The sequence below is a fragment of the Echeneis naucrates genome, chromosome 11 (genome assembly GCF_900963305.1).
Source record: "Echeneis naucrates chromosome 11, fEcheNa1.1, whole genome shotgun sequence".
In the NCBI taxonomy this organism is placed as follows: Eukaryota; Metazoa; Chordata; class Actinopteri; order Carangiformes; family Echeneidae; genus Echeneis; species Echeneis naucrates.
Window position 1 is genome coordinate 11,170,274 of NC_042521.1, and position 23,214 is coordinate 11,193,487.

General features: G+C 40.2%; 2 protein-coding genes across 3 annotated transcripts in view; one reads left to right on the forward strand and one right to left on the reverse strand.

Moving 5' to 3' along the window:
* Nucleotides 1-2,262, reverse strand: part of cdk6 (cyclin dependent kinase 6) — a 28,408-nt gene extending 26,146 nt beyond the window's left edge. The window contains exons 1-2 of one of the 2 annotated variants that reach the window (XM_029513859.1): nucleotides 1,778-2,262; nucleotides 543-905 (exon numbers count right to left, since the gene is read on the reverse strand). In XM_029513859.1, coding sequence (XP_029369719.1) covers nucleotides 543-766 — 224 coding nt within the window. In that variant the 5' untranslated portion in view covers nucleotides 767-905; nucleotides 1,778-2,262. Of the gene's footprint in view, nucleotides 1-542 lie in introns of both variants that reach the window. The other variant, XM_029513858.1, reaches the window with a different exon arrangement.
* A 12,042-nt stretch (nucleotides 2,263-14,304) lies between these two features.
* On the forward strand, nucleotides 14,305-22,968 carry hepacam2 (HEPACAM family member 2). The gene is made up of 9 exons (XM_029514015.1): nucleotides 14,305-14,477; nucleotides 18,054-18,413; nucleotides 18,492-18,779; nucleotides 20,080-20,379; nucleotides 21,226-21,351; nucleotides 21,657-21,678; nucleotides 21,784-21,815; nucleotides 21,894-21,967; nucleotides 22,087-22,968. Exons 1-9 carry the CDS (start codon nucleotides 14,420-14,422, stop codon nucleotides 22,195-22,197), a joined length of 1,371 nt encoding a protein of 456 aa, XP_029369875.1. The 5' UTR covers nucleotides 14,305-14,419; the 3' UTR covers nucleotides 22,198-22,968.
* Nucleotides 22,969-23,214: the final 246 nt, after the last annotated feature.

Sequence of the window (23,214 nt, forward strand, 5' to 3'; positions counted from 1 at the left end):
ACAACTGGGGTTGTGTGGATGCACGCTAATGTGTGGTACTGTGTAGTCTGTGAGATTAAGGTGGCCATTGTTGGTGAGCAGAGATAGTCACTGTAACTGAGACTCCTTACTGTTCTTGGGCACTAATTTCTGATCAAACATTTGGTATTTCTACTACAATCTTTAAGTATGTGACTGTGGGGTATGAAAAAAAAGTGTCTTTCTTGCTCTAAGAAACTGCACAGGGTATTACGCTTTCACATTTTAACGACAATAAGACAAATCGATCGGCCATTCATGATTTTTCATATTGTCAGCAGTAAAAGAGAAGAAAAACAACAACATTGAACAAGTGTGAGTTTGGGCTTACTCAAGGTCATATGAGGCCATCAAAATGGAAGTGGTGTGCCTCAGTGTAATGCATCTCTCGTTTCTCTTGCTCCCTCCCTCCCCTTAATAAACATGCAAACATTCAGATGGGCAGACACACACCAGCTACACCCCCCCCCCCCCCCCCCCACACACACACACACACACACACACACACACGCACACACACTTACCTGACAACATTGGGGTGCTCGAACGCTTCAAGTTGCCTCAGTACTGCCACCTCCCGGATGGTAGACAGGGGCATCCCCTCTTCCTCCGTCTGGACGCGAACTCTTTTTAGGGCAACAAAGCGTCCCCCGTTCTTCAGGTCTCTCGCCTTGTACACTTTCCCATAAGCGCCTTCTCCGATCTCGGCCACAGCCTCATACTGAGTACCAATACTCTCTTTGTCCATTTTTGCAGAATTGTCTTTTTTTTTTTTTTTTGGTCCTCGTCTCTTGTTGAAAATATTGCGGGGAATCCCGGCGGGGGTGACGAGCCAGAGAGTTTCTCACAAAGGCATATTCACAGAAAAAAGTCGGCACATGCAATGCCTAGATGACAGGGAGACACAGATGGAGGAAGACACCATCTTTGTCAGATATGGTCAGACTGTGTTCCAGGTAGGCAACAGGACTGTCATGTTTTATTCAGACTAACAACACAAGCAGCAAACGTTTGCGTCGCACCGTCCACTCCTCCTCCTCTTGTTACGCACAGAAGCTCATGTCCCCCTGCCTCCGACTCTAATGTAAAAATCATTCAAATTAGCCCAAATTAGCCTCCATTCCCCCCCTGACCTAGCTTAGCATGGAAGACGCTGTTTGACGCTGTTTCAGTTTTTTGCTCCAGGCGCAATGTTTGCTGGAGGTCTGCTCATGCGGACTGCCTTACTGTTAAAAAAGGGGAATTAAACAAGTAAAAAAATTAGGGAGAACACGCAAAAACAGAGCACAGATATGAGCCAGAAAGCAGTTTTCATCTCGGCTAAATGTCTCAGTGACCGCTCGGCCTGTCCTGTCTTTTTTTTTAATCAAAGTTTATGTTTGAGGCGACCAAAACTTGGTGAGCACGTGGCTGTCTGATTGCATTGTCTCTACTTCCTTCAGCAACAGTCCATTTAAAAGCCCCTAAAACTCACCCGTCTGACCCCAAAGCGTTCAAAAATGCACCAAAACTATCTCACAGCTGAGTTTTGCTGCTGTTTTCATCCGCTTCGATGGCGTCCTCTATTTTTTTTTTTTTTTTTTTTTTTTGTAATTTGTCTGTGCATGGAGGTAAATAGCCCAAAAAATTAAATAAAAGCATAACTAACAAATGGGGAATTGCACATTACGGGTGTTAAAATATCATCAGTTTGCAAAGCACTATTTCTAGTCTATCGGTGTCAAAGTCTGCACAAACAGTCCCACTTTTTTGTGTTTACCTCTTTTTATGTTGTCAGTGAAAATGTCGTAACGTCGGCATGTCCGATAAAATGCTGAGCGGGCACTCCTGTCTCGAAAATAAACCAAAAAAAAAAAAAAAAGCGTCCTGCATCAAACGCATCCCTGTCCTCTGTCCACCATGCGGGGGCCACACAGGTAGTTGGACGGTGCAGTCTCTAACCCCCCATCCTTCAGACTGCACCAGCCCAGCAGAGCCACCCCAACAAGGGGGGAGGAGGAGGAGGAGGGCTGAGCGAAAACTCAGCACACACTCTCACTGCAACTTAGTGTGTGTGTGTGTGTGTGTTGGGATGCGGAGAGAAAGGGGGTGTCGGATGGAGGGGGGGTCATAGGACAAAGGCAAACGCGTGATATAGCCCTCCAAAACCACGCTCTTCTTTGGACTTTCTTCTTTTTTTTTCTCCTCCATATATCCCCGGATAGGCCCATGCAACTGCAGCCCCGCTCCGCCCGTGTGAGCTCCGTCTCCGCCTGGCTTTCCCACGCCGGCTGAATGTGGCCTGACCCCCTTCAGAGAGGTTTGACACGGAGCGGGGACATTTCCGCATTCCTCCCCGACTACAAAGACTCGCCGCCTCCTTTTTGCTCGCCCTCGGCCTCCTCGGTGCTTTACCATTCATAGTCCTCTCCGCGGGTTTTGTCTCCCGTGTCAGAACCGGGAGCACCGCGGGACATCGGGGGGGAGCTGTGGGGTGAGAGGGGAGGTTTACTGGATGGACGGCCACACTATCTGTCTACCCCCCCCAGCCAAGGACCACTGAGGAACTCCGGCGGCAGCAAAACGCCAGCGGGCATGAGATGTGACGAGCTCCTGAGGGGTCAGGTTCAAGGCCCGGTGGGGTGATCAGGGGTGTTTCTAAAGTGAAAAAATCAATTTAATAACAGCATTCATATAATCAGTCACTATTGAAGACTGTTGGATGTAGACAGAATTCATAATAATGGGAAAAGAAATATATTAAAAAATAAAACCAAAATTACTCAAGTTCAAATGTAAATTGTTCAATTTTATTTTATTTAATTTAGCTACAATTTCAACACAAAATGTATGAATCTGCCAATTTATTATGATACGGAATGTGTTGTGAATCGTTGGAATATTGAATAAATTTTAATGTCAGTTTTATCTAATTCATTTTATATATTTAAGTTAATTTAGTTTTAGATTCGAACTGCATCATGAATTATGAGAATTTAAAAAATGTAAAATAACATCTTTTATGTGAAAAGCTGGTCAAACTGATCAGAATTGGTATTTAGTTTTTTGTTTTTTTTTTCCTTTCATAGCAGAAACGGTTTAGACATGACAAGACCTGATGTTAGATTATCCCAATGAATAGTCAATTACAGGCATGTAACCAAGCCCCATTATCATAACGTCATTGGATAAAAGAGTATTAGAAATGCACAAAGATCAGAGGAAGGGCATTCCCCTTGTGCTATGGTTTACATGAAAACCTGTTTTGCATGCTACTTGTACAATCTGCTGATTTCCATTGAAAAGGTAAAACTATCGGGGATAATGACATGGAAGTATGTATGGCAATCCTCCCTGCCCAACTTTACAGACAACCTCAAAATTTAACCATTTGCATCACAATGCAGACAATGTGGCCAAGACCAATTACTGTAAATGTGGGTATTTACATTTTTACATCATCATTGTTCATATAAAATCACATTTGAGAGCCATTTCCCAGATTGACTACATTAGCATGAGTACTTCTAATTTGATTGGAGAACAAGCCAATTAGTTGTGTTTTTTGTTTTTTCAGTCACATACAGATGAGACCGACGCACATCTCATTCACAAACCCATTCTGAAACACGGTGGCTGTTCTATATAATCACCCACAACGGTCTTTGATTAGTCACTGACGATCAGTCACGTGCATTTTTTCCCACAACATACGGGGAAATTTGAAAACAACTATGTTGTGTTTACCTTGATTGGGGTCATTCAGGGGACTCACTTCAGACACGCTGAAAGGAACAGGATAATCCAATTATAAACATACTGCTTTGGGAACACCATGGGCAGAACAAAATTTAATGTTTAATCTTTCACTCTTCGAGTTTTGATTTGGCCAACAAATGATATACATAACCCTCTATTATTAAGCAAACATCAAGATGTTGGTAAAATTAGACCTTAAACCATTAATTTTAACCAATGCCATCATTTTGGTATACTTTATAAATAATCATTTAATTTATTTTTTTATTAAATAATTTCATATTTAAGGCCCCTATTATTTACCAATTCAATTCAAATTGTACTTTATTTTCTGTCTTGGTCAAAAAGCAGCCACCGGGAACTAGAACAACAACCTGCTGATTTTCTGTCATGTTCTTTAAATTGTTTATCTTTTGATTGAAATTGTAATTATAATCCCTATTACAAAATTGCGCTGGCATTTGCGCTTTATTAAATGGGAACCATTAGTCAAACCCATATCCTTTCAGGTAACAATGACATTGATTTGCTTATATTTATTATTATTTATTTATTGATCTATTCATTTATTTTTGTGTTTCTGGAAACCTAATGAGTCAAAGACTAATATACTCCAAAAATTTATCCGATTTATTTTCCTCTAAGCATTTTTAAGACTGATTAAGTAAAGTTGCACTCCAGAGAATCCAAAACAATAACATAAAACATGATGAAATTCAGTTTGGGGCTGAGAGAAATAGCAATGGGCTAGTTGTTTTTTAATGCTAATTAACCTAGAAATGTGGATTTTCACCATTAGTTTTATGTGTGACATTTCTAGCTAATAACTGCCTTACTGTTTTCTATATTGCAGGAAAATTAACAGAGAGAGAGAACTGAAATTATTTCAGAATACACTAATGAAATATATTTTATCTACCTGGAACCAAGTCCAACAAATGACAGCGTTAATATGGCAATTATCAATTCACGTCATGCTTTTGTCCACCCTGAAACATCCCGCTAAATATTTCACTTCTATTCTACATTTCACAGCTTTGAAGGGACATTGTATGATGATTGTGTGTCTGTATGTGTTTGCTTTTATGGTTGCGTTTGTGTGTGAGTGTGTAGGTACGTGTGTGCACGTGGCAGCTGCTGATCAGTCCAGCCAAAAGAGAATCACAGCCTTCCCAAGGGCGAAGAGAGAGGCCAACAAGGGACAGGTGACTCCCGATTTCTCCCAGATCTCCTTACACCCTTCCACACATGCATAGAGAGAGGGAGAGATTGATTGTGGTTCTGCCTGATACATCCCACCTAAATGGGGGCCGGGGGGGTTCTGTAGCCAGACAGCTGTCACACCTGGGGAGGAAACTGATAGGGTGTGTGATATTGGACTCCCTTTAAAGTTCTCACCTCTATTGTCAAGATTTACAAGCATCACTTAGGCCTCAGTGTGTCATGTGTGAGTCAGATTCTATCCACCCATCAGCAGCTTAATATTTTAGCCACATTTGGAGTGTAAAGACGGAGGCCGACATGATGCTAGCAGACAAAACAAATCTGTTTTGTGTCCCTGACTTGATTTCCTCTTGTCCTCTTTCTTGTTGAGCCAGACTGAAGTCCATAGTGTGTGGTGCAAGTAAAGCCCCTTCTCTCCTCTTCCCTTGTCGTCCTCCCCAGCACCGGCCCCCAGACACAAGCCTCTTTCTGTTGGGGCATCGCCATAGCAACCAAGCCACTAACTTGAGGAGGCGACATAAAAACCTGCTCTTTTCGGAGACACAGGAACACCTGCCACCTCTGATGATGGGAAGGGGCGGGGCTGGACGTACAGCCACGTGCAGACACACACTTCCATACAAATTAATGTGGTCACAAACAGAGCCGCGCACACACACACACACACACACGCACATACACACATCCACACAAACATAAATAGAGGATCAGTGTAACATTCAAATGAGACCTCCAGCCAACATCTGCTCCCCCTTAGAAGCTCATTTATCCTCCAGTAACATCTCAGATTTTTTGGTGGTTTTCTTTGCACGTGCTCTGACAAAAACAAAAGTGAGAAAGGGTTTAATGGAAACAAATAATTTGTTATTAATAAGGATGCATTTTTCCAAATATGAAACTTTTTAATGTATTTTCATTCCTTGATTTGAGAATAGAAAGAGGGGAATGACCTGCCGCATTGGGCCATTTGCTGGATTTGAACCCAGAATGCTGCAGTTCCACGGCATGCACACTGACCACGCAACCACCACCACACACTGCTCTGAAGTTTTTTTTTTTTTTTTTTACAAGAGTGGTTACACACAAAAGTAATGGCACTGCTTCCAATACATAAGGGACTACCACGCACCTCCTCCTCTCAGTGAAATTCACCACTTGTTAACTGTGACTTAACCTCATACACAAATTTGAACATCAGAATGTTTCATTGTTTCTGAGTAAATGTCTTAAGCAAACAATCACAGCAATGTCAGCCACCTTATAAAACCATTTACTGTTTCATAATTAAATCCTGTGAATTTAAACATGATGAGTAGCTATGCACCCTGCTCAGAAGATGAATCCATAATTATAAGCCAAGCTGAATAATATATAATAAAATACAAGTTGCAAAATGAAACTAATTTATCTCTTTTTGGATCCAAATTATAAAGGTATTTTGGTTTTAAAGGACAGAAATCAGAAAAAATGTTTTGCCATCAACTCGCATGTCATTCCCTCATTGCATTATATCACTTCTGTATATTTGGACAACTCCTTAAATTTCATTCATTCAAGTTTGCTCACTCACTGTATCTTAGGAAAAGGTGTTATGTGTTCAGGTCACTGTAAACAAGCAAAGGTGGCATCATGAAACTTCTTCATGTGAAATATACCAGGATCTCTGTCTTTGGCTTGTTTTGTTAAAGTGAAAGACATGGAAAGGTTATTGATATCCACCTTGATGTGAAACAACCAAAGACAAAAATATATAGTTTGGATAGCATGACCTCTCTTCGAAGTCGTGCTAAAAGACAAGTCAGTATCTCCTTGTCCATATTCATTCACATAACATTTACAAAAAGGCATTTACGAGGCTTTTCACAATGAACCTAATACATTTTTCTCATGGCCAGTGGGTAAAAGTTAATCAAACGGATAGCAGTTTAAAACCCCTGAAGCCCTTATAAAGGCCCCAATCAACAAGTGTCAGTTTGGGGTCAGCTGGCACGCTGAGGCTGACTGTGTCCTCCTGTTGCAGGCGGAATATTCTGGAGAGACTGTTGAGTGAACCTCTGGTGCCTGGCTGCTGTTCATTAAGAGTATTAATGATTAACTGAGAGTGCTATTGTCCCCTCAGGCCCAGCTGTCCCTTCTCCACCGTTGATCCACTCTGATGCCTCTGGGCCACTAAACTAGCTCCATTCATGTGCTAAAGTGACAGCTGCTCCTCACATTCCACAGAAAATTAACCACAGACACCGGAAAACAAGCTGTGAACAAATAAATAATATTTGACAGATTTCTTTTGTCTTTTTCTTAAAGAGGTGCTTTGGAGATGGAAGAATGGATAGGAAGGATTATCTTGAACCTGTATGATGATAGTTAAAGAGATGGAAGTTGGGGGTACAGATAATGTTTGCTGTATTAGTGCTTAGTCACTCAGGAGATAAACTCAGCAACTTTTAGAAATGTAGTATGTATTGTACTATGTACTATTGTGTTTCAAAGTGTAAGATGATGTCATCAGTAAGGATGTGACTATATTGCATTTGCTAAATCGATTTTAAAGAATGGGATATTTTCTCACCATACCTAACTAGGAAAGGAAGGTTAGTGTTAGGATTTTCACTGGTCCTTTCAAATATACAGCTTGTGTCAAAAAGAATAATTTATTTCTGTTTCTTGCCAGTGTTGAGTTTGATGAGTTTGTTAAGGTTCATTTATTAAGGTAATTGGGTTTTGGTGTAAACAAAAAGCTACGATAGAAGAAGAACGCAAACACAATCTACATTTCTGGAATGAAACACAGACACACACATCTCTTCTAACCTGTTTCTGGCACATTTCCCTTTGGGGTTGGATATTTAATCATCATTTGTTGTAAATGGAACAATGAAACCCACAGTATTGTGAAGAGGAACACTATATCGTGTTTTATTGCTTTATTGCATCTGTAATAGATTAATCAAAGTTCTTTCATCTTTTGTCGGAGAGGACTTTAACTGGACCTCAGAAGGTGCCGCTAGTGTTTCACAGGCAGCTCATATTGTATTTGTTTCACCTGGGAACACTTATGCCATCTTGACTGTAATCAGCTGAGTGGTCACAGATACAGAATGTGTCTGTGGGAGTACAGGGTTTTGCTACTTAGGGGCATTTACTGTCCTGTTTTCTTGTATTTGTACCATGAGTCCTTGGAGACAGGTGGGATCTAATTACTGGTAACATGATGGTTGTTTTTCACATCGCCTTCAATTAAAGGGTCTTGCAAACCTCTTTTTGTCTTTGTTTATGGTTTTTGTTCACGTAAACACATACTTTACATTCCAGCTTGTGTTTTACTGCATGTAGTTGCCAGTGGGATAAGGCCTATAATAATGCATTTTTGCCCAACCTGTTGAAGTCTCCCAGTCCGGCACAAACTTGGAGAATTTTGTTGGCCACGTTTCTTACTTGTGAGGTGTTTTATGACTGATACCACATGAAACTTCAAGAAGTCACCGGTGAATGTCAGACCTCTGACTATTGCTGACCCTGTTAACTGCTTACTGGCTTGGCGTAACATGACTCACTCAACTATCTACCAACCTATATAGAATGTAAGTGTGTGTGTTACATTAGTCACTGGGGGAATTACTCAAGCCTCAGTGTCACATCTAGAGTATGAATGTATCGTGGCCAACCTCCTACAACAATAATGAACAGTTGTCTCAACTAGCATTAAGTTTGAATGAGGGACCCATCATTGGATAAAACTATTATTATAATTATATATAATTAATTAATTATATTAATTACATAACTATTAAACAACAAAATTTTAGGATCTTTAGATCTTTATAGCCTTCAATGTAATCTAACCGGATTAAAGGAGAAATTAAAGATAATGGAAAAACATTTATTTATTGGAGTGTGTTAGCGTGTTAGTGATGACGACTGAAAGAGACTGATGACTGAAACTTATTCACATACATACTTATTCACAAACACAGTCCAAAGGTAGCAAAAGCAGGATCTCTCGAGTTCTCAATTAAACATGATATAATAAATAATACCCAAAGAAAAATGGCATGTTCGGGCATTTCTTCCTCTGTGTACACTGCAATCTCTGAATGTATAGGAGTTTGTGGTAAGTAAAAGGCCCTTTACATATTTTACGTTTTTGACACGTTAGACCGCAAACATTTCTCTTCATGGATGCAAAACAGCACATGTCAACATGGCTTGTTTTACTTCATGCCTCTAGCTGATTACATCACCGGTGTGGGTGGTTAGGGTATAACATTCAAATACCTTCAAACAAGGGAACGCCTCTATTTAAGGTACTTGGAGTGTGATAGGCCTCATCCAGACATTCCAATACCCCTATCCATACATCTCTTCTTTTGTCAGGAACTATGTTATCTCATACATCTTCTGCATGCTGGTGGTAAGAAATTCACCATACTTCCACTGTTGGGCCATCGCAGCAGAAGAATAAGGAGCGTTACGTTGGATATTTCTGATAAATGACAGGGGCACGCTTACTGGAACACATTAGCAGCCACCAGCTAGTTTGTGTTGAGTGGTGATAAACATTAGCACCGTCCTCGACAGAGGGGTAGTGAGGTGGTCCCTGCAAGTGCCAAAGGTGTGAACATGTGTGTTCGTGTGAAGGGAGGAGGGTGTCTTGACTCCAAAATACAAAACTGTGCTTTTAGGAAAACGAGCTGGTTACGTCCCAACGTGTCACTGTTTCCTCTCCAATTGCTGGAGGCTGTGACTGAAGATGGTCAAACCCTAATACATCACCTACATATACTACACACATTCCATGCACGGTAAGTGATGTTCTGCCTTAACCTGTGCTTTTACATCCATGTGAAGAAAAGAGGAGACAAGCACAGACCCAAGTGAAGGGAGCACTGACCCTCAGACTGGAATTGTGGTCTGTCTTAACAGCCAACACTTTACTGCTGGAGAGAACATAGAGGTGGCTGTGTCCATTCAACTTTGTATGCATGCACATGCACCCAACCACACAAAAACACACTCACACACCAATTTGGTTTGTGGCGTGTGCGATGTAAACACCTATATTTCACATGTGTGTGTGTGTGTGTGTTCGCTGGATGAAAAGTTGCCTTGGAATTAATTAAAGTGTCTGTGCTGCAATGGAATAACTGTGCAGTTTTCATTTCTTTGGTTTGGTAAATACACACTTTGCACTGCAGGATGATTACTCATGTCTCGAATAGACAGTTAAGTATGTCTTTGTCCCCCCAGAGTGACAGATGTCCCAAAAAAGTCTGTTCTGAGTCAGAATCTCATCTTTTTAATCTCTCTTCTGAACGTTAGACTGGAGAACAGGAAACAAGATAATATGTCTGTGTGTATATGGGTGTAAACTATGTAAACACAACTTCTCAGGGAAGTTTTTATCAGCGTTACACCTGCCATTGACATACTCTGTGTCACGTGCACCATACGGTGAAGGTACACCATAGTGTTAACGTAAGTATGGGCTCAATTACATTCCCATTAAGAAAGCTGTTACTCAAGTTAGGCAAAGCAATGACAGAATGGGGTGGGGGTGGGGGGGCATATATATGCACACACCAGCACAGACGGAACAAAAATGCTCACTATAAATCTTTGTACCTATAGATTTACATTATGCTGGGCTGCTAGTGTTTTATGGTTTGAGCACACCAAGTTGAGTGTTTGACTGGAAGCAGAAGAGGATCTTGGTTGCAGGCAGCAGGATTTGACGGCAGCTTATTTCCTGTCATTGACTGTGGGTCACATGGCGAATGCGTGGGCGCAAGATAGTGGAATGCGTTAAAGGGGTGAGGCTCTTGCCACCAGACACACACACACACACACACACACACACACACACACACACAGCTCTACTTGCAGCTGGACACATACTGTACTAAAGGAAGGCATAAAAATAGGTGGCTTGTAGAAACGTTTAGATTGGGACATGTATAGAAAGAGGTCAGGTTTATTTAATGCAGAGGAAACACACGCACACACACACACACACACACACAAGTAACCACAGACTCACACTGCTTTGACTGGCAAAAGCATCTTGGGGAAGAGAAAGCTGAGGCATCACACTGAACTGAATGTGCTACAGAAGGAACAACAGTCAGATCCATAGAGAGATAGAAGGGTTCAACGGTGCAGCAGTAAAAAACTTTAGCTCACATGCAAGCATAAGGGAAAAACATGCGCCTGTACACACCCACACACACACACACACACACGCATGCATGCACACACTGCAGCATGTGTCTCCAACATTCTATGTTTCCCACTGTTATAAATCTCTATGTGAATCAAACTTCATCCAATCAAATCACTTACAGGCCATGCAGACATACCAGCCCCCTATTTTTTTTTTTTTTTTTTCCTCCTTCACTTCTTTATTTAATCCCACTCTCTCGCTCTCTGTTGTGTCACAGCTATAGGCTGACATTTCTTCTACATAGAAACAAAAAGCACCAAAAGAGCTTAAGTTGTCATCCAAGGCGTGGCATCCCTTATCAACAACTTCAAAAGTGTAACTGCTGCACTCCTCCTTTTGGTTACACGGTAATTGATTGCGTGTGTGAGAACATGAATGTCGGTCTTTCCTTTGAATGATTCTTCAATATGGCTTAAATTGGTATTTTATATAAGAGAGTTTTACAACATCATGTGAGTTCATCCTGCACCTCAGCATCTTTGCTGAGAAAACCAAGAAGATTCAAAACACAGTTGCCATTTTTACAGAGAAAAGAAAACGTAAATGGAGCCCCTACAGTATATCACAGTTGGCCACTCACACCCTATGTGGCCCCACTGTAACGACTGCTCCAGACACACACACACACAGCGCGTGTGCCAATAATGTGGCCTTGATGTGGGCTGGTGTGCTGTGTCTACTCTGAGTGTCTGCAGCTGGAGACCGAGGCTGCTAGAGGAGAGAAGGAATGAAATAAGAGGAAAGGAAGGATCAAAAGGAGGAGGAGAAGAAGAAGAAGACAGGGAACGACAGATACAAGGTGTCGAGGGGCTTGGGAGGAGACAGAATGAGATGAGCGGCAGTGAAGTGACAAATACAGGAAGAGTTTAGGTGTGTAATATAGCTAACCCAACTTTTTGGTAAATCATTTAGAAGGAGGACAAGATAAGATGTGATAACAAAGAGGTGGAAGAGTAGGAGGCAAGGGGAACCTCTGGAAGGGCTGAGCTGCGGTAAGATGTGGCAACAGTCACAGACATGGGTTGGGAGGGTGAAAATGGAAAATGTGACATGACTTTGACACAGCAAGGGGCCCACCATTTGGGGTTGTGTGTGTGTAAGGGTGTGGGAGTGTCACTCAGCTGCTGAGTTCTGGTTTTGAAATCCAAAAAAGCCTTGCCAGGCCATACCATATACGCTACCTTAAGATACTGGATGCAAAGTGCCGAGTCCGTGCAGACAAATTCTCGTTCATTTCGTGCAGCAACCATACATGGTTTCATTCATAATAAAGTAAGAGGACGAGCATGAGCAGGGCTCAGGGATTGCAAAATCTGCACACCAAAGCCACTCACTGAGGAGGCTCGTTGACACACTCTTTGTTTGTTCCAACTCAGCTTCCTTGCTGCTGTGAATGAAATCCATAAATTAGATGTTAGCTGTTGTGGTATTGCCTTTACCCTGCAAGTCAAGGATAGATAAACACTTTTTTCATCACCATTCACTGGGCACGGTGTCAAATGAAAAGGTCAGGGTGTAAGTCAAAACATACTGAACCAGAAATTAGGTAAGCGCAGCTTGTTTCTCAACATGCCTCAGTCTTATGACAATATGTTGTTGCGTTCTGAATGAAAATACACAACATTTGATTTTGGTGTTTTTATTCAAAGATTTAAATGAATAAACTGTTATTAAGGCTCCAAAGAAAAAAAGGTGAGCTTGTGAGGAATTGCCTACATTGCTTTGTAAATGATGCACTGACACCATCTAAAGGTGAAAGAGAAACTTACAGGTTTGGTGACGCATTCGATGAAAGAACAAATACTTAAGATGCAAACAAAAGCTTTTTACACTTCTGTGTAAAAGCAGAACATTTCACTGACATAATTTCCACCTCCATACTTTTTCAAATCATAGTTGAATTTGTTACAGTGGATCAAAATTTTTTTCACTGAACTAAATTGTCCTTCGTTTTATCAGTGAACGGGCTTCCCATGATGGAGTTCTTGACAGCAGAAAGAAAATAATGACTTTCTTTAACAGTGCCATCACCCAACTAGGCACCCATTTACTCATCATACAAAGGCCTGATTCATTCACTCAGTCCTAACTTTCACTACATCCTTTCAGAGGATGGCCATCCAGAAAAAAACACTCTTTTGCCGCTGTCCAAGGGGACATAGTTAGTGTGTAAATGTTTTAACATGTGACTCTTTTGTGTCTGTTGTCTGAGCAGCAAAAAAAAAAAAAAAAAAAAAAAAAAAAAAAGAACAAGAAATGATTCAACCGATCAAAGTGGGTGCTGCCCTGAAACCATCGCGTCAGGGACATTTGCTCTTAGCTGTAGCTGGAAAAAAAAAAAAAAGAATAATAACAATAAAAAAATATATATGACATGGTTTTCTTATTTGAAAAGTAAAAAGAACTAATTGATCAGGATTGATTAAGTAAAGTAAAATAAATGAAAATGCAAATAGAATAAAAAAGATGTTTGTCTGTAGCTGTGGAACAAACAAGAGTTAAGCATTACGGTTTCTCTGGTTTGGAATAAATTCACAATTCATCCACAGTGACCTCAATGAGAGTTTGTATCTTGAAGGCATGACTGAATGGTCATTAATATTAATGTATAATTATGTTGGTGTCAGAAAACTCTTCCCAGTATCGGTCTCTTTGTCTTCTAGTCCTCTCACATCTTCTCCCAGAATCACTACAAAGAGAAACACTGATTGCTGATCATGTTGGCCTCTGAAAGTTTAACATGCCGTTGACAGTTAACTGCTCTCCATCGGTCGGTCTGTCTGTTCTTTCTCTGTTTCACTGCCAGAGGGACTGAAGGAGCAGACAGCTGGTGTATGATAATGTGAAGGAACTGTCTCCTTTCTGCGCTCTCCTATCATTTTACAGCTATATGTCTCAGTTTCTGTTTATCAAAGTAAAAGCATCTGCCTTAGGCCAGCTCTGTAAGCGTGTGTGTGTGTGTGTGTGTGTGCGAGGACTGCACTGTGCTGTTTCTCTGCCAGGTGGATCTCTTCTTCCTCCTGGTGTCACATGGGGAGGGGCCTGGGCTCATGCAGGCTAAAGCTAGCCCTTCTTATTTCCCTGGCAAATGTTGTCACCACAACCAGTCACATTTCTCTCCTCCTCCTCCTCCACCTCTTTCTCTTCCAGTCCTCTTCTCCTCGTTCCATCCCTCACTCCCTGTCAGAAGTCCCACACATCCCTGGTGGATAAGATGCCATGGAGGCCGTAGGAAGAACAGCGCTCCTTGTCTGCTGGGCCCTGGGCATCCTAACAGGTGAGCCTGGAGTGCGAAGGTCATGATGGGATGTCGTGCTCGAGTTGTCAGCGTTGTGTTGGGGCAATTAGGGCAGTTACTGTGGTGCTGTGTTTGCTTGGTTGGTAGGGTGAAACGAAGGGGCGAGTTCAAGAGGAAGTTTTTTTTTTTTTTTTTGTGGTGCACTGTAACAAAACGTTCAGGAAAACCTTGTGAAATCCGTCGTTTTTAAAGCCTTCAGGTCAGGGAAGCAGTAATGAAACTATGTTGCAAAATGTTGGAAATTGAAATATAGATATAGATTTGGATTGACAGGTAGATTTCAAGAAAGTGAAAATTTCCAAGGTGATAACATTTGGGGCAATTTTTGTTCTACATGTTAGAATGTGAGCTTCTCCACAGCCTTTCATTTGAGTTTCCCTTACAGTGTCCGTCTCGGTTTTGCATGTCCTTTCCATAGTCATGAACTTGTGACTCTACAGAATTAACTTTTCTTCTATTGTTGGCTGTCGGGTGAAGACAGCAGGACAGGGTCAGTGGAAAGATGAAGTGACCACAGTTCTGTGACTCAGTGATAACATACACATACCAGCTACTCTCACATGATCAGATAAAATGGAGTACCTTGCTTCGATGTTTGTATCATCAACCTTGTATGAGTACTGTTTGTCTTGTCTGAAGGAGGACGGAAGATGGTGGTGTTCAGACACGCACCAGGTGACTCTATTTAGTGTCTAAACACTTTGGATGTGTGTGGGGGGGGTGATAGGAGGCAGGTGTTTACGGGCCTCTTGATATAGTGGTTTAAATGTGTGTGTCTGTGTGCATAAACACTACACAAAGTTATCCACTCACCTTAAACACCATTGTGTCTGTAATCTCCTCTGCATCGCCACAACAATATCTGTGCTGTTTGGGGACAACAGTAGAGGAGAGGGCTCGGCACACTTCTCATTATTCTTTTTGACCAGATCTCAGCTGTTATAAACAAAGCACACTGCTGTTACTGACACACACACACACACACACACACACACACACACACAAACACATACTAGCCTGCAGGTTCGTTAGAGTGGAACGTGTCGTGTGCATCAGCTCTGCATGTGTTAAAGAGAGAGTAAACCTAAACTGACTTTTTGAGTTTGCCCAGCTCTTCACAACAAAATTTTTATTTTGCACCATCTAGAGATTTGTTTTTTCTTGGAATCGACTGACAAGTATTTCATTTATATTTTACAGTAATTTCCTCAATCCTGAAACAGAGAAATACTCTGATAATCAGACAGAAGTGACACAACGAGCCATATGAGAAATAGGAAGAGAAAAAGTGAGAAGTTTTAGTAAGTTTGTTTCACAGCAGCACTTCCCACTCACATGCTGCTGCTCCACTCAACTTGATGGACAAACAAAAGGAAGACATTGCTGTTTTGTTGTTTGTTGTTTTTTTTAGTCATAGTTAAACCAAATATTCAGGTAAAAGCCCCTTAAGGCATGTTTTGATAATGTATTGTTGTGTTGACACGGAATAAAAAACAAAAACAAACAAAAAGCTGAGATTAAGTGTGATAGGCTTATTTAAGCATCCTATCCTTTCACCAAAATCAAATAAGTTATATATTTCTCGGATTAAATCAACACCACATCTAGAGCTCTGATACAAAAGTCAAAATTATTGTACAGATTCAGTCTTAAAGAATATATGTAATAATATATTCTGTTACACTCTCAAAATCCCTGTCAGAGAAGCAGTGAATCTTTATTCCAGTTGAAAATTTGATGTAAAAAGTGATAAAGTGAATATGTGTCTGTTTATAAATTCTGCTATTGCTACATATCTTTCTGCACAGCTGTTTACTTATTTCTATCAACTAGTCTTAAAAACTCTGTCAAATGATTCTTTATCATAATAGACAACAATTCAATCTATTATAAACAAATAAGCCACTTTTCCTAATGCCTCTGCGCCCTCATTCCTGTATCTTTAAGCTCCAGGCTTTACACTTCATTCTTCAGTGCAGTAGCTGGGTTTTTTTCTGTAAGCGCGGCAGGACAGGCTAAGACGTGATCTGGTCCATCTGAGATTTAATTTAACATCAGAACAAGTGAACTGGAAGCAGTGGTCAGTCTGTCTGTTTGTCTCTTAGTTATCATCCTCACGTAAAAAGTGTAATCCTCACTACCTAAACACTGCTGCCTCAGTACTGCAAACAATAAGTTCTTCTTTTAAATCAGCTTTGTCAATAGCCTTTTATTTTCATCCATTGTAACTAATGACTTTCCGTCCATTAATATCCTCTCTGTTTGATACAACTTCCACATTACACCAGAACTCCATTGTATTGTCAATTACAGATTCGTCAAAAACACAACAGAAAGTCACGGCATTGTTTGTCGGCAGCTCCACAGTTAACTGTACAGAAGCTTAAAGCTGTTACCTTTGTTTTCTTCTTGTCCTTTAAAAAAAAAAAAATCAAAAGACAGGCAAACCCTGGACTAAAAGGATTAAATGAAAGTGTGATTATTACCAATACTGTGACTTTGCTTAACATTAAAAATGGCATAATAGTGTGTACCTCTACAGGCTGTAGTTGTGTCCAATTTAATGCTTCACTATTTTGTAAAATGGGCTCAGCAACGGATTTGATAAAACTTAATGTGGCCTGTCAGCCTTCTCATTGTTGAGCTGTTCCTTTCAAGCCCACCCATAAATCCACAAAGTTCTGTCTCTCTGTTCTTTAATATTCTTCATAGCTGCTCATCCTACCAATTTAAAACTTGGTAGGAGGCCCTGAGGAAGTGCAGTGGTGTCTATGAAGGGACCCTAAGGCGGCCATTAATAATTCATTTGGATTTTTTTGTTTGGAAAACAGAACTCATTGCTCCTATCAGGTACATATTGAGTAGCCACTGCACTCAAAAGAAGTTCCTTTAATCAGCCATGAACCTTTAAGAGCCAGGGATGGCTCTGAAATAAATATCTGAAGAATGGGTAATTGAATATTTTCTGCATTTTTTGCTTACTAGCAGTGGACAAGCGCTTCTGGTAATCAGCTATAACATAAACACACGGACAAGTGCAATAAATCAGCCCAAGTGTTTGTTTTGTGACAAGTCTGGATCAAAGAGAACAGTGTCTCTGGTCTGACAGCCATGTCACCGTGCAGTGAGCTGGGTCAATATTAATTCATGACAGTTTCAGGACTCGGACACCTTGAGGACTTCTTTTTATAAACTGTCACTCTCACTGCATCGGATTAATAACCAGTATTGTTCCAATATCTAGAACCATGTGTCATTCATGATATAGCAAAATATGCGAGATAGGTTTTAGTGTGTGACACAAAAAGTTTTCACAAAAAGTGTGTAATGGTTAAAAAATAATAACTAGCCTGATAATATGACACCAAAACAAATTAAAGGAATGTACCTAACATGCTTTATATCACAATATGTGTTATGTGAACCCTCCTACCTATTATTTTACAGAAATTGTGAAATAACTCTCTTTATTTCCCTAATGCTCTTTTTTTTTTGTTTGTTTGTTTTTTGTGTGTGTGTGTGTGTGTGTGTTTTCTTTTACCTCCATCATCACAGAGGTCACGTCTGATTTCATCCACATCCCTTCAATAGTGCATCATGGCACAGAAGGGAAGCCACTGCTCTTGTCTGTGGAGGTTCACTTCCCACTGGACGATGCTGAGATCCAGGGAACTTGGTCCCACACCAGGCCGAGCGGCAGTAGGACCACATTGGTGACATTTACCAAAGAGGCCACAATCACTGATATGATGTATCGCAACCATCTCCACTTTGAAAAACCCAATGTTTCGTTAACAATCTGGAAACTAGGCCTGGACGATGAAGGGGATTATCATCTGAGTCTCAACATAGAGTTTCATAACAAAACAGGACGAGTTATCAAGGAGGAGAGGACTGTGCATGTGACGGTGGATGGTGAGTATCTAAACAGCCTGTTGTGATGACCCGTTTGATGACATCTATTAGACGCTGTATTTCTCGTTTTGTCCTCAGCCCCTGTGTCTGCTCCGGTCATTCAGAAGTACCCATCCTATGCAGTTGTGGAGGACAAGGCAAACGTAACCTGGACCTGCTCTGTCGAGAGAGGAACGCGAGTAGCATTCCAGTGGCTGAGGAACAACATCCTGCTGGCTCCCAGTAAAAGACACCACTTCTCCCAAGACAACTCAACCCTTTTCATTAGTCCTGTAAGGAAAGAGGACAAGGGAACTTATCACTGTGTGGCCAGTAACCCAGTCAGCCCAGGCCGACACAGTAGGCCTGTTGAACTCAACGTTTACTGTGAGTGCAGATATCTCTTTTTTCCTTCCTCCCCTTTTACATCTCCTCCATTTAGACCTTCTTTTTTTCTACACCAAGAATACGTGGTATAGTTTAGAGAACATGATCAACAGCTTTATGCTTATGAAAGTTAGAGCTATGAACAATATTGTGCCAAGATAATGTTACCGGGACTAGAATGAGATTTGTTTTAGTTCCATGGTTGTTGTCATCTCTCAGCAGGTCACAGTTCCTTTTCAAAATCAAGAAAAACACAGAAATGCAATGGAATCAACAACGTAGAAACAGAAAGTCAACTATGTGGTTGTTTTTACTTGCTTTTTATTTGGAAAATTTATTATCATTATAAGGTCAGAAAAGCAATTTTTTAGCAATAATTAGATGCAGATATTTACTATAAATATCCTGCATTAATACATCGAGTACATCTGCTTTGTATTTCCCCATTTGCACTGGCCCTCTGATAATAGCGTGTATGTAAATTTCAGTGAAATCTGACATCTGAAAACATGTGGCTGTTAGGGGGTTGATATTTGCATGACAGCAGACTGATCTCACAGGCCTCTTCTGTTATACCATGAAGTATGTAGTTTTACTAATATGCTCCTGGTTGTGCAAATTTGGGGTTGACTTTCTTTTTCTTCTTCTTCTTCTTCTTTTTTGTTTTTTTTACTTTTTAACAAGTGGGCGTTTTATAGTAATTTGTCATTAAGAAGTGTGTTTAGCTGTGTGAGATCTGTTTGCATATACAGAGTATGTTTGCTTAACGTTCAGTAACAGTTAAAATACTTCTTCCGGGTTCATCATGCTCTGTTTCTATTCCAGTCTATAAGCTATTCTCAAAGTCTTTGTTTTCAAAATACCTATTTCTATTTTATTTAAATATAAAAAGGTAGTTTACTTCAAATGTAACTTTATTTATAAATGTATTTCTTCTGTGTTTGACCAGGACCAGTAGATGGTACTGTCTTAAATTTATTCTGACGTTTTACATGTAGCATCATTTCTCACTTTTAATCTGGAGAAAATGGCTTTGATCCAAGTCCTAGACAGGTCCTAGACCTGTATCAAAGGCTATTTGTGATGATCAGAATTTTATAATTACAGTAAACTGTGAAGTCTTCAATTTATGGGCAGTATGCGCTCCTTAAAAATCAGAAATATTAAAGTAAAAAAAAGCATTAAACTGAACAGATTAATGGTAAAATAAGCAATCTGTGTATAAAAAAGGGGGGAAAAAAAGACCAATGTCGGTAGCAAATTTTTCACGTTTCCTTGAACCCATTGTTTGCCCCCATAGATGGCCCATACAATCTGGAGGTGAACTCAGGCCAGGGCCTGCGGACAGGGGAGGTGTTCACCATCAACCCAGGAGAGTTGGCCTTCTTCGACTGTCAGGCGGATTCCAACCCGCCCAACAGCTATTTGTGGATCTCCAAAAGCCGCAATTCAACCAAGGTCATCACTGAGGGCCCGCGCCTCGAGCTGATGTCCTACAGATTGGCCCAGGCTGAAGAGTACCTGTGCCGCGCCTTCAACAACGTGACACAGAAGCAGGAGGAGGCCCAGTTTACTCTGGTGGTAGCCAGTTTAGGAACAGGTGGGTCGAGGGTGGAACATGGCGAGAAGGAGCAGAGCGTGGGCCTGTTATGGGAATCCTCTCAGATAAACACTCTGTAAACAGCGTGCCCTGACAAACGCAGATTAGGCCGATCAGCTATGAGAGCGACATAGTATCTTGACAATGACATCAGCCACACTGGCCAGTTTTGGGAACAGATGGGTAGAACCGATACTACAGAAGAGACACTGCATGCAAGACAGGTGGGAAGTGAAACCAGGTTATGGATATAACATGAAAATGACATGGCTGTTATGAAACTCTGGTTTTATCCTTGTTGCTAGGTTCCACTGCCTGCAGCCTGTATTATAGTTCGGTGGCTGGGAAAGTAAACAGAGGATGACAGCTGTCGTATTTGTTGACTAAGTTTTATAGCATGTGAAATTTTTGTGTGCCAAATGAGACATTGATATGTTGCCTTGGCGATATGGAGAAAGGCTCACTGATGGCTCCAGCTGATACCAGACATCATAGAAAATACTGTTTATTGAGTCAACAGAAAGTAAATTTTTTATTGACCTCAGAATCACTTATGAGTCTTAGAAATTACAAACCTTTTAATAAGCCCTAAGGGTTAACAGCCAGACTGCAGTATTAAAAGATAAATCCCAACTTTAGCAGGCTAACATGCTCAAACTGACTCTGGCAATATGCTGATTTTGAGAAGGTTAACTTGTTAACATGGTGAAATCCATCAAAAAATTCATTTGACCACATCCTCATAAGGACCTTGAACATATAAAAATATATACATTTCTGCTGCTGGCTTGGCTAACATATTATTATTAGTATTAATGTCAATGTCCCTTCTAATTTTGTTGACAGGAAGAGAGAAGCACATCCAGGAAGGCCACTCTGTTTCTCCGTTGGCGGTCATTACTGTCTGCTCTTTGTTCATCATCAGCTGTATGCTGCTGGTCTTCCTCAGGAGAAACTGCCATCCTAAGAGAGGTAAGATGAAGTCTCGTCATACTGCTTCGACACGTGAGGTGACACATGCTCTGTGCTTGAAAACTAATTAGCTCAGTCTGAGCATTGTGCCTGTTGGATTTTCACCTTTTCCTGACCTGAGATAACGCTAACGGCTCACTGCACTGACACTTTAATGCCAAAGTTTATCATAATTGTAAATAACTTGCAAATGTTACTCTAACTGAATGTAACCAGGGCAAAGTGATTACTGTGTTATGAATACGGCAAATATTTCTGTATTTGTAGATAACTATATCTTTTCTTGCTTTCTCTATAATGAACAGTGCTAATGAGCATTTACAACAGGTAAGAGCATTTAATTTCAACTAAAGCAGAAGGTATTCATAGTGCCTTTAAGCTATATGCTGGATTAAACTTTAATTAAATGTTTTATGTGCTTGATTTTGGCAGACCGCTTTCAGAGCAGAAAAAACCTCGTTCAGGTAAGCTCATTTGAGAGTAAATATTGATTTCAGTGAAATATTATTAATTGGTCTGATAATAAAATTTTACTTCATCAGGTCACGAAGATGCAACAGAAGACTTTGGTATTTATGAGTTTGTCTCCATACCTGGGAAAATGGAATCTGCACAGGTATTAAACACGTTAAAATATTCAGAGATGTGGAGTAATAGATGAAGCATCAATTCTCATTTTGTCTATATGCATTAGTTCTTTTGTGGTTTTCATTATCCTATGCAACATCTCTGCAGGTGTCATGCAGATCTCTGGCCCGGCTTGAGTCTGTACAAGATATGCACACCACCATCTATGATGTGATCAGACATGTCCCCGAAACTCAGAGTCACAGTTTGCTGAATTGATTTTCATCCATAACTTTCAGTGTAGCTTTAATTGAAGTCTCTATTATCAAAACTTGAAACACTGGTTTTGGTGACACACTTTTTTTGCACATGGGATGAAGGAGACTAGTGTGAGTACACAATAACCCGATCATGCACTGTTATTGTCCAGAGTTTGGGACAGATGTTAAATGTATTTTGCTTATGTTACTGAGAAAGGAATATGTGTGTATGAATGGCTGGATTATTTATATGAAGGCAAAGCTAAAACTGTTTTGCTCTGTCCATTCAAAAGTGGAGATCATATTAAACTAAACAAGTTAGTTGTAACTTTTCTTACATTAGTTTGAATATCCTAAAGGTTCCTTACACAGTACCTAAACTCCCTTTTGACCTCTCTATATTTAAAATTTTTAATTTAAAATACTAAAATTTTACTTGAGAATTCATTAATATAATATTGATTAAACATTTTTCCCAAAGAGTGTCTGTTTTGTGAGACAAGTGTTATAATGAATGAATTTTCTTGTATTACATATACTTAGGCTATATGTATATATTGTACATGGATTACCCTGCAGATTCTTTATACTTATTATTCTATATCTATGTTTTGTTGAAGTCTGTTTATTTCTTTAGAAACTCTGAACCCTATTTCCTCAAATGTAGCATTTTTTTCTGCTAAACATGGATCTGTGACGAAACGAAGAAAATTCTTACTAATTCTTAAATGATTTGTACAGTTTGCTTTCACGTATTTGTTTTGTACTTTATTAAAGACATGAATGTTTACTCTTCTTTTATTACTATTATTTATTTTTATTCAACCTTTAATTACGAGGGTTATAGACAAGGAGACCTCTTTCGGACAGACGTACAATGAACAGTAAATTACAGATGGACACATTTATCAATTAAGCACAAGTGGAAGCAGAATAGATACACAAAAAACTAGTTCATGTTTCAACATGTGATCACTGCCAACAATCTGACAGAGACTGTTTATTTAATGTTATTGTTTCTGCAACCATGCTTGTA

Excerpts from the sequence above, each read along its gene's own strand:
- hepacam2 (XM_029514015.1), top strand. The coding sequence starts at position 14,420 with ATGGAGGCCGTAGGAAGAACAGCGCTCCTTGTCTGCTGGGCCCTGGGC. Across the intron at positions 18,414-18,491 it reads TGTGCATGTGACGGTGGATG|CCCCTGTGTCTGCTCCGGTC; the intron begins GTGAGTATCTAA and ends TTTTGTCCTCAG. Across the intron at positions 20,380-21,225 it reads GGTAGCCAGTTTAGGAACAG|GAAGAGAGAAGCACATCCAG; the intron begins GTGGGTCGAGGG and ends TTTTGTTGACAG.